This window comes from Neomonachus schauinslandi, chromosome 10 (genome assembly GCF_002201575.2).
Source record: "Neomonachus schauinslandi chromosome 10, ASM220157v2, whole genome shotgun sequence".
Classification (NCBI taxonomy): Eukaryota; Metazoa; Chordata; class Mammalia; order Carnivora; family Phocidae; genus Neomonachus; species Neomonachus schauinslandi.
The window spans coordinates 11,354,717-11,366,810 of record NC_058412.1 but is presented as its reverse complement, the minus strand read 5'-3'; the positions used below and the strand labels follow the sequence as shown (position 1 = coordinate 11,366,810).

The window sequence follows — 12,094 nt, the reverse complement described above, 5'->3', positions numbered from 1 at the left end:
TAAAGCTTTTGACAGGAAGTAGCATGATGCATGTGAGGGCCTGACAGGTGGACAGTGTGGCTGAGGTCCAGAGAGTCGGGGGAGCTCAGTGTGAGATGGCTCTGTGGAGAGGCCTAGAAGCCAGGCTGTGGGCAAGACTGCAGGCCTCTCACACGAGTCCTAGGAGACTACTAAAGTAGTCTCTAAAAGAGAGGGAGGTAATAGGATCAGGTCTACATTTTGATAAGATCACTTTGGCTCCCATGTTGAGAAAAAATTTTAGGGAGACCAGTGCAGGCATACAGAGACCAGTTAGGAAGCCGTTGGAGTAATAGACTGTGACTTTCAGAGATATCTAGAAGGTGAAATGGTTAGTACGAAATGCAATGATCGATAAGGACCAACTAGATCTGAATTCAGTGAGAGGGGAAGGGTCAAGATCAGCGCCAGGATCTTACTGGGTCTCCCTGTTGGGTGCTGACATCCTTCAGTGAGATAGGTAGCCCTGGTTACAGACAAGACATTTTGAGGGGAGTGTGAGGAAAAGGCAAGGAATTGGGCGAAGTTACACCCATTGAAATGCCCAAGAGGAAAGGCCATGCAGACAGCGGATCTTACTGCTCTGGAATTCAAAAGAGAAGGAGGAGCCGGAAATCCTAACTGGGGAGTTACATGCACATAGATGATAAATAAGCCATGTTGTGGGTGCACTTTGGGAAAGTATATGGAATGAGAAAGGAGAGAGACCTAAGACACACCTTGAGGACCTTCCACAATTAATGGCAGATAAAGGGCTGCCAGCAAAAGGGACAGGGGAGCGCAGCCGAGAGGTAGGAGGAAAGAAATGGGGCATCCTTGTGCTAGGGAAGCTGTGGGAAGAAAGAGTTTAAGGAAAGGGAGGGAGTATTGAGTGGGGCCAAATCCTGCTGAACAGTCAAGAATTGCTTATAATTCAGCATTTTTAATTTTTATTAAATCTTTAAAATATTAGCATCTACATTTTAAGTATTTATGAAATTGCTACACAGGTGGGTGATAGTGTTATCTGTGGTAAATATTGCACAGACTTCACCATTTTTGAAGCACAGTAATATGTTCAAATAAATGTTTCTTACGCATATTGGCATTTAAAAAATACCTTGGCATTTTATTAAATATCTTTTTCCTTTCATTGAATGTTACCTAAAAGGCTGCCATATCTGTACAAGCAGGATGCTCCACTGGTCTCTGAATATATTATGAATTACCAGGCAATCTAGTAATGTGCAAGACTGTTCACAGCATATCATTACAGCTGATAGCAGTGTGATTATGCAGACGCAGCAATTACAAAAGCAGGAAATCATTACCTCCTGGCGTCATTACTTTTGAGTGACAAAACACCTAATATTGATTTAGAAGTGGTGTTTAGTAGTGCCTCTCGCTCTTTACTTAAAAGATGTCGTTTGCCTTACTATTTAATCAGACTCAGGGACATAGGTATTTGAAACCAGCCTTGTCAATACAGTAGAAATTGCCCGACATTCACTCGTTGAGGCACTGCCTATGGGAAGGTAACAGATCAGAGTTATAAGAAAAATAACGGTCTTTTCCTTAAGATTTTGTTTTCCTATCCCTTTAAAAAGCCACTTTCCCCACCCAGTGGAGAAAATATTTTTCTCTATTTTCCATGCTCTTTCCTGTTGGTGGAATTCTGGAATGTTCCCTGTGTCAGCACACGTCCCGGTACGTGCGCGCCCGCAGTCTTCAGGGAGGTGGCATATGCGACAGAGCGTAGACCTTCAGATCAGGCTGGCTAGATCAAACCCGACTGTCTCTCTCTAGCTGTGTGCCCCTGTGCAAGATAATCCAATTCTCTGAAACTCATTTCCCTTAACTCTAAGGTGTAATAAAAATTAAATGACTTCACGGTAAAGTAGCAAACCTATGTTCCTGTCACACGATTGGTGCTTCATTAATGGCAGTTTTTCCTGCCATTTCACTCCTCTGTGAAGGAGATCATCCTCATAAACACCCGTACTTGAACTCTGGTCTCCTTTGCCCCCTTATTTTTCCTCCGTGTTTTTTCTTCTTGATAGTGTGGAATGTCCGTGATGGCTTTGAGTGGGCCCGTGGGCCTGGCGTCCCTTCCAGCTGGCAGACACTGGCTTACCCAGCCTCCTCTTCTCCTGGGGCTTGTTCAGGGCTGATGCATCCTGAGTAGCCAGCATCCCTTCCGGGCTGTTCGGGACGCTTTGGTGGGTCTTACCTCATTAACTACCAGTGTATGTGTGGCTTAGCGTGAGGGCATGGGTGTTGGAGTCAGGCCACATTTCAGGGTCCAGATCTGCCCATAACCCCAACTGTGTAGCTGTGATTGAATCACTGTTTTCTCAGTTATCTGACCATTATGCTTACCTTGTAAGATTATAAAGATTAGAGAAAAATCTGTGGAAGGTATATAGCTGGGTGGCTCTGTAATACTGTTGCATTATTCCTGTTACTGTTCTTGTCGATTCTGACTCCATGAGTGTCTTTAAGTTTTGGACACAAGAGCATTTTTGGAATACCAGAGGCTGCTTCTAGGTGATTGAGTAGTACCACATTTGTTTGTTCATTTAATATTTTTATAGTGTCTTCCTATTCTAAGCTTAATTTTAAGTGCTGGGTACATCATTACCCTCATAGAGCTTATATTCTAATAGGGGAGACCCCCCCCAACAACCACCCCCAAGACACACACACACACACACACACACACACACACACACTTACTTAAAAATAGCCCAGACCTAAATTGCTAGTCATGGTGAATCCCATAAAGGCAATGCCCAAGGCCGAGGGTTCTGGGGCCAGGAAGGTCTTGGAATAGCTACAGGAAGACCATTGTGGCTGGAACATATGGTGCCTCTGAGCACAGGAGAACTAGATAAGGGCCAGAACTACCTTTGACTGTCATCCTTGATGACACCCTCCATTTTCCCCCTTCTTAGTTAAATAACAGATCTGAAGGCCACTAATCCTGCACTTTCAATTCACTCTGATAGCCAGCCACCTTTTAGTCTCCCGGGTGATTACCCAAGGGATTTTGCTTGGGTGTCTGAGATCATGATACCGTCTTCTTCTCTGTCGGTTGGTGTAGTACTGTCTCCTTTAGACCCATGGCTAGGGCCCCTGGTCACAGGGAATCTGACTGTGCACTGCTGTTTTCCACAGTCAGTTTCATATTCTCTGGTAGGATTCTTTTGGTCTCAGGTACAAGGATGAGCAAGGGCAAGTTATAGCTGTGGGAAGATGAAAACACTGTAAGGTGTCTGCCTTTTTTACGAATTAGAAGATGCACAGGACCTGTGCCCCAGGGTTGCTGCTGCTGAGAGTGGGGATTGTGTCCAGAGAGCCACTTTGTAAAGGATGCTGAATTCTGGCTTTTCTCCCATCTCCTCCACCCTTAAGCAAGCCTGGCATAGTTGAGGAGGTAGTGTGAGAATAGTATGGAGTGGGGATTTAAGGTAGCTCAGCTTGTTAAAAGTAGGTCATAATGTTGAAAATTAAGATGAAATAAAAACTCAGGACCAGGAAAAATCCATATTAGAGGAGGAGGGTTGAATATAGATGTTCAGGTCATGGGTTTTATAGAATTGTTCGATTTGGTTTTGATCTTTCTTTTGGCCTAAGGGGGGAGGAGATCATGACCAAGACTGTGATTTGCATTGTGCATAAGAAGAAACCTACCATTCCTAAAAATGGAAGAACTAATTACCACTATTACTAAATTGGAAGCAACTCCTTCCTTACATATGTAACCTTCCTTTCCATGTTGTGATCGTTAAGGTCACTTCTCCCCCAAAGAGTAAGAAGCTCCTGACGCTGGCATAAAATGTAAGCAGGAAAATGCATCTTGGCTTATTTCCATCTTGTGGAAAGTGCTCAGGCTTTGAATCCTGCACGTCTGGGTTCAAACCCTGGCTCTTTGACTTGTATGCCTAGGTTTCCTCATCTGCAAAATGGGTGTTCTCATTCCATTTGGCAAAACTGCTGTGGGATTTAAGAGATTTATACAAAACACCTGACATGTAGTAGATGCTCAAAAAAAAAAAAATAGCTACTATTATGACTTCTGGAAACAGATCATATGTGCTGAACCCATCCTGTGACCACTGTTAGCCTAACTTTGCACATCTGATTCTTGAACAATTATTTCTCAAGTCAACACTGACATTAATTATAAGGTATCTGCTTTGTGAGAAGTGAGATGACATGATACTTAATGCCTAAGTGCTCAATACATGGTGCCTATTACTATTTCTGTGCCATGGTGTTTTTTAAAATATTTTTTGTTAGGTTATAATGTGAGACTGTACAAACCAGTCAGAATTTGAGGGGTTGGGATTGTCACTAGAGAGGAGACGAAGCCTGACCTCATGGCTTGCCCCGTCATACTCAGGTCATATAAAACATTCCACAAAGAGGGCTGGCTCAGTCGGTTAAGCGTCTGCCTCTTGGGTTCAGCTCAGGTCATGTTCTCAGGTTGTGAGATTGAGCCCTGTATTGGGCTAGGTGCTGGGCGTGGAGCCTGCTTAAGATTCTCTCCCTCTCCCTCTGCCCCTCCTCTCTCTGTCTGTCTCTCTACCTCTCTAAAACAAAACAATACGAAACAAACAAAAAAACTTAAGTAAAAATAAAACATTCTGCAGAGGATGTCACCGAGTATTCGTATGACAAGAAATAGAGATACTCATTATTGGTCATCCCATCAGCTCTGTAGGTGAACTTAGAAAGTTAAATTCCATTTTTCAGTTTTGCCAACATTTTGGCCAAGTGTCTTTGCAAACTGAAAAATGCCATGATTATTTTTGACCTCATTTTCTCCTTCAGTCCCATGTTCAGCTGTCAGGCAGCATTGCAGATCAAGTCAGCCACATCGAGTTCATTCTGAGGCATTTGTGTGGTGAATAGCTTGGATTGTTTCCCTCACGTCAGAGGGAAACTTCGAGGGTAGAATTGTCTCTTTCCACAGGCATCTCTGGGGGAACCCTGTTCACCCATGATCGTGGTCATTGATTTGGACCCATATGTCTTTAAACTTGTAGGATTAGTCTTTGGGGGAAATGCCTGTTAGTTGCTACATATGGATTCTGTGAAGCCCTACCCCCATCCCTTTCTGTCCATCTTTCCCAGTTACCCTCTCCCTCCTCCTACCCCACTGTTATTCTTCCTCCTCCCCCTCTCCTCAGTATTCCTCATTCAGGTAATGGAACTGTTATCAATCAGTCTCAGACTGAGTAAAGAAAAAGGTGTTTAAATAAATTTGTTTTCCTATACAAATATAAGTTCTTTCAATACATGGTGTTCTTGAATCACAGTTTTGAGTGATTGACAACTTGAAGCCATTACAGAACACTAATCAAAGGATTAGCGCTCATAATTTATTCTTTGTGCATTGGGTACAACTAATGCTAGTTTCTTCCTGTAGTTAATCTCTAAAAGTTAAATATGCACCATATTATATAAGCTGCTTTATAGCTAAAACTTGGCTCCAGAAAAAGCACTTAAACAGTTTTTAAGGGTAATCATTAATTTGATTAGTGAAAAGTCCATAGTGGTTTCATGGTATTTCTTCCTACTCTCCTGAATATGGGTTCTTTGGAATTGTTTTCTAAGCCGAGATTTCATTTCTTATTCCAAAGGGAAGATAACAGCTTCTTTCAATGGAAACTATTAAAATGGGTTATTGATTACTGGCATCTATGAAAGATCTTAGCACATTGTAATTTACTGAAGAGGGAGGTTTTGGTATTTATCATATGTCAGTAAAGGTATTCCAGTATCTGTCTTGACAAGATAATTAGGTAAAATTGTACATCGGGCAAACTGAATTGTAGGCACAGAAGAATAAGTGGGTGGGCAAGGGGGAAAGTAATGCTTATTGAGAGAGACTATATTCAGAATGAAGCCAAACACCAGTGAACCAAAACTGTGATAGTTTAGTCACTGTCCACTTTGTAGATGAGACTGTCTTGAGTATTCTGTTTATCGGGGTGTTAGGAATGAAGTATGACAGAACTCTTTTAGAGTAATGCTGCTGGGAGAGAGAGCTAATGTCTGTGTTACAGAAAACAGTCCTGTTTCTGGAATGGTTGGTAGTGCAGGCGCTCGACCTTCGTCAGTCGATGGCTGCTTTGTGATAAGCCGAGCAGAACGCACACAGGGTCCAAACATATGTGGACCCTTGGTCCTAGGCGAGTCGCTTAACCTCTCTGATGGCAGTTTCTCATCTGTAGGTTGCTAATTACGTAGATTTAGCTTGCCTTGCATAGTAATCATAGCGTCATAAGTGCACGTGTGTTCTCCCCTTCCATCAGGCATGCCGTTCTGCCTGCAAATCTTTGTTAATACGAACTGTCTTAATGGGGTGACGTGGTTTCTTATTTACTTTTTCAGACTTCATTTTGCAAATTATGCAGAAACATAACAAATTCTATGAATCACTTTCATATACCACTGTGTATACAGTGTCTTTCAGAGATGACATTGCATACTTTGCATAGTGATAGTATCAAGAATATTTTCTGGCCAGCCATTCATTTATACTCCGTGTTTGTTGCACAGACCTCGTGCTTTCTTGTCTTGATACTTCTATGATATTATTTTGCTTCATGCCTTTTGACAGTGACAAGCTCAAGTACTTCCTTCATTAAGACTTCTGTTAACATTGACAGCCATGTCCTCTGAAGTTACAGCTTTAGTGATCCCACTCTTAGTGGGAGTATGATTGTGTGGCCTTTGTCCATCCATACCATTATTTTGCATTGTTGTTTAAGTATTTATAGCTCAACCAGATTTTCAAACCACTGGATGAGAGCTCTGTGTTGTAAACCTTTATGCCCTCCTTGGTGCTGAGCACAGTGCCTGGTCCATGGAGGACACTTAATTTTTGTTCATCCACCCATCTATTTGGCATTCAGAAGACACATGTTGAATGTTTCCTTTTGACCACACACCAGTGCTTGGAACTGAGAAACTAAAGATAAAGAAGATGTGGTATTATCTTTGCCATTGAGTGATCTATAGTCTAGTAAGGGAGACATAGAAGGTAATGAAAAGCTAAAGCATGTTATGAGTACCAGAATAGAAGGATGCTCAGAAGACGCAGCCAGTGAAATTTTTATAGACCAGGGACATTTTTATACATAGGGATATTTATGTAGATGTTTGAATTTTGTCTTGGCAGAAAAACAGGATTTCTCTTGAAGTGACAGGTTAAAAGAGCATTTTTTAAAAAATTACTTGATGTTTTCACTTTGTGGATTGCTGCTGTTATCCCACGTATTATCACACACTTGTAAAAACTTTAAAACATAATTTATATTAACTTTATCTCCAAAAACCAAAAACGTGTCTTGGCATTTTCTAAAAATGGGAGTTCCAATAAATAGGGTATCGTATTCCAGAGGAGTTGCTTTTCAACTGTAAGTAATCTAACTTTGATACTGCCAGAAGTCTCACTAGCTGCCCCCACATATGTTGTTTGCCACTGCTGAGGGCCCTGGAAATGTGGCATTTCTAGGAGTACTGAGGGCTGCCTGAAGGACTCTGAAAATTAGAGTTTGAAATTTATTCTGCATGGGGCATCGGGGTTACACTGGACTGGAGGCATTATATTCTGTCCAGGGTGAAGCCAAGACTAAAATTAAGTCTCCCCCCCCCCCAATAAAAACTGATCAACCAACCAAAACTCCTTAAAATTTTTTTCAATAGTTTAAACTTAAGTGACCTTTTTTTTTTATTATAGTATAAAGGCATCTAAGTCAGGATGAAAAGATCAAGATACGTGTTTTATTCAAATGGCATTCATTAATTCAAGTGAAAGCACATGCATCTGTTCTTACCTATTTTAATTCTGTTTGAACACAGTATCAAATTTGGATCTATGGAATAGCAATTCAGGGCTCTTGGATGTGAAACTTATATGCCTCAAAGTTGGAGCTGTTTCTTCCCCTCACCATTTCCTAAATTCCTGAAATAATAAGGTTGTTTACATTTCTATAATGAAGCTCAGATTTTAAATGCTTCTTATGACATAAATAAACAATGCATCATGGAGGCTGACAAGTCTGGGTTCATTTCCTGGCTGGTATGCATTGGGGGACTCTCCCATCTGAAGGAATGTGAAGTCATGCCTACTTCACGGGGTTGCCGTGACCCACATGAGATAACATGAAAATTGTATAATAGTAGGCATTTAACACGTCTCTTTCCCTTAATGTAAACTGCTTGCCTCCTGGTGGTTTACTGAATTTGATTGGCGGGAAGAAGGGACTTTGTAAGAAGCAACCTTTCTTCTTCAGTATTTAAAAAAAAAAAAAAAAAAGAGCACATTGTTCAATAAAGGGACCAAATCTTAACACAATTTCTTTGCCCTAATTTCAGTTTGTCCACAGTAGAAATTGAAAATCGAGCCCAAGCCCTTCATCTCTTTGAGACTTTGAGGACTGATCCAGAAGCCTTTCACAAGCACATGGTCAAGTATATTTACCCCACGATTGGTGGCTTTGATCACGAAAGGTTGCTGTATTATTTCTCTCTCCTGGAAAGCTGCGGCTGTGCGGATTTGGGGAAATATGCCATTAAACCAGAAACCCACATTCGGCTGCTGAAGAAATTTAAGGTAGTTGCTTCAGGTAAGATGATCATTTCCCTGCTCAAACTCATTCTTTAAATTAAATCTAAGGATTAATTTTTTGTACACAATCATGTTTGTGCATTGTGGCTGGCATAGATCTGAAACTACAAGATACAACGCTAATTGACTTTTGTTATCTTTCCAGCTCCTTTACTTACTGTTGAAGGAATTAAATAGCAAAGAAACTATAAGAAACCTATTGGAAGCCACATAGTAACTTAGAGTAGGCCTGGTACTAAAATCCGAAGTTTTTGACTACTCCTCCAGAGGTTTATTCCCTACTCCCAGGGGTTATATTTTGCCTTATATAAAGGACAAGGCTGAGACCCTTTACAATTGGCAGTCTGGCATAATTTCACTTCACTGGAGCCTCTAAGTTTAAAGTGTGTGTGGAACCCTTCAGATAAGTGCCTTTGAACCTTTGATACATTGTGGAAATCTTTAGGATGGTATCCGTGTCTCTTTATGCTCATAACTAAGGAAGTCAACATATTAATACCTCTCCAGTCTGTGTGGTGCTTTATAACTTACAGGGCACTTCGAAATCTATATTCATGTGATACTGGTAACAGTCGTGAGAATTTACTTCCGTTTATCAGTGGTTTACTGAGTAACCGAATTAGAAACTGGACCATTAGAAACAGAGGAAAAGGAGTAAGATCTAACCCCTGCCTTCGGGCCCTCGGGTAGTGGAGGGGAGGCCAGATGAACATCAGGTGACCAGAAGGCAGTGCGGTGAGTGGGCTGGTGGAAGAAACCGTGGGTGCCCTGCAGGCCAGAAGCAGCGGGGCCGCCATGCCTCCAGTGCCCCCTTGAGGCGGTCCGTGGACGAGTTGACTCCACGGCCCATGACCCTGCAGGCCGAGATTGGCGCTCAGGTCTTCTGACCTGTGTAATCAACAGACTGTCCACTGTAAACCGGGAGATGAACTTTTCCCTCCAGCCACACAGAGGGCTATGGATGTGTGTGAAAGCTCTTGGAATGAACCTACTCTCTGTTTTTTTTCTTTTCTTTCCATTAGGTCTTAATTACAAAAAGCTGACAGATGAAAACATGAATCCTCTGGAAGCGCTGGAGCCCGTTCTTTCAAGTCAAAATATCTTATCTATTTCCAAACTTGTTCCCAAAATCCCTGCAAAGGATGGGCGGATGCTTTCCTCGAGCTCTCTGTACGCCATCTGGTTACAGAAGTTGTTCTGGACCGGAGACCCTCACCTCATTAAACACGTCCCAGAGTCCTCCCCAGAGTGGCTCCACGCCTACGAAGTCTGCATGAAGTACTTCGATCGCCTCCCCCCGGGCGACCTCATCACTGTGGTGGATGCAATTACGTTTTCTGCAAAAGCTGTGACCAAGGTAATTGAAAAGATAGCTTACAGTGCATTGGATGCTTTAGAAGAAATGAAAATTGTTTGTTTCTATTTACTTTCTCGAGATGGAGAATACTTACATGTTTGACGTTTTAGTTTTTTTGCTAAGCGTGAGGTATTCTAATTGGGAAATCATTTTCTTCTATCACAGATGTGCAAGTCGTCTAAATTAGACTCCGACTGTTCTCATTTACATGTACATTTTGTACATGTTACAGTTCTCCTATGTCATTTTATAGTAAATATTCCATCCTGTTCTTTGCAGTTCATAAGTGGGAAACACCTCCAGCACTCAGCCCACCGTGCCTGCATTCAGAGGCAGGCCGACAACTTAGCTGTGGTTAAATTGAGCACTTAAAAAATTTCGCATGAATGCCACGTGGTAGTATATGGCTTGGTGATACGATTATCCATGAAAGTCTCTGTAGACATTTTCTAATGTCTGCTCCATGCTTAGGTCTGAGCCCCTTTAACTGGACTCCAAATCTTGTTCTGGATCCTTCTAACAATGTATAGTTTCACACAGAGTAAATACTGTGGGTCCCTCTCCTCCCCTTCTTACCCTCTGCTTGGCCACAGGGCACTCTGTCCTAGACAGTCTCCTACCTCTGCTCTCAACTGCTGAGCTCTGTTGCCTTTGGAACTTCCTCTTCATCTGCTTTGCTGCTGCTTTCTCTTTCCCCAAGTTGATCGGCAAGTCCACCCAGTATCTTATCACAAGAATTTTTACTGTGGCTAATATTATCTTGAAAATTTACTGTAAGGGCTAAGAATTCAAGTCATTCATTTGGAGGTTGGCACAGGTAGAGGTTCAAACATCTGTGGGGATTTCTAGTTTTGTTTTGTTTAATTTTATTTTTTTTTTAAAGTCTTTATTTGAGAGAGAGAGTGAGCATGAGCATGGGGAAGAGGGAGAAGCAGGCTCCCCACTGAGCTGGGAGCCCGATGTGGAACTCCATCCCAGGACCCTGGGATCATGACCTGAGCCGAAGGCAGATGCTCAACTGACTGAGCCACCCAGGTGCCCCAGGATTTCTAGTGCTAACTAACTTGTTAGATCAACAGTTGTGGATAACGAAGGATTTCATGTCCTTATTATTAGAACTCAAGTACTTCAGTTAATAACTTGGTTTTAAATTCTATGAGCACTGCTATGAAAAGGAGATGATCATTTCTGTTGTTTTTAAGGAAGAAACTAAAGATTTCAAAGGGAGATAGCATCATATATTTGAAAAGAGTACAAGTTTCGAGTCCCGTAAACCTGCCTTGAACTTTGACCTGCCAATTAATAGTTCTGTGGTTTAGAGTGAGGAATCTGCTAGACCTCTGTCTCCTTGTGGCCGAGTTATCTGTGGTGCAGATAGTATTATTACTCCCATTTTGACAGGTGAGGAAAGTGAGACTCCACGAGCTTAGTTTGATAATAGAGGAGCCACACCCTGAGGTCAGGAAGGCTTTTTTCGAGGGTCTTTGCTCTTAACTGTAGTGTATATAAGGAGTCTCAGAACAAGCAGTTAGAGTCAAGGGCCCGGAGCCATTCTAGGAACTGTGGGAGGGCAGGGACCAGAGAGCCCCAAGGATGTTCACTCCAGTGGAGAAGGCTTTCATGGGATGTGTCCAGAGCAGGGCTGAGTCTAAATGAAGAAGGCCAGTTAGGAACCTGGCAAATATAGGGAAAGATAAGAGTCCAGCAAACACGGGTTTTGAATTTCCCAAGAATGAGAAGAGGGTCACAGTTCTGACTGTGTATGTATTAGCAATGTAGGAAGTATGTATCGAGGGAAGGGAATGAACCAACTGGGGAGTTGAAATCCAAGGAAAAGCCTCTAGAAGTGGGACCGTGAACTGGCTACAGGGGCTAGACAAGCAAACAGACGAGGTGCGAAGCCAGGAAGACAGAGGGTCCTTCACTCCAAGGCCGTTTCCTTCCCCTTATGCTGAAGCAGCTTTTCAGTATTTTATGTGAGGGCAGCAACAAAGACTAGCTCCATGACCAAGGCCATATGCTAATTGTGAGCATGTATATGGACATGGACAGACAGTTCTAGATTTTCCAGCAGCAGTTATTGACTCATAATTAAA

The 12,094-nt window shown here is 42.2% G+C and overlaps 1 protein-coding gene across 1 annotated transcript in view; it reads left to right on the top strand.

Moving 5' to 3' along the window:
* NBAS (NBAS subunit of NRZ tethering complex) overlaps positions 1-12,094 on the top strand; it is a 313,356-nt gene that overhangs the window by 216,701 nt on the left and 84,561 nt on the right. Inside the window, exons 43-44 of the mRNA XM_021697807.1 lie at positions 8,389-8,639; positions 9,664-9,998. Of these exons, the coding sequence (XP_021553482.1) occupies positions 8,389-8,639; positions 9,664-9,998 (586 nt within the window). The remainder of the gene's footprint in view (positions 1-8,388; positions 8,640-9,663; positions 9,999-12,094) is intronic.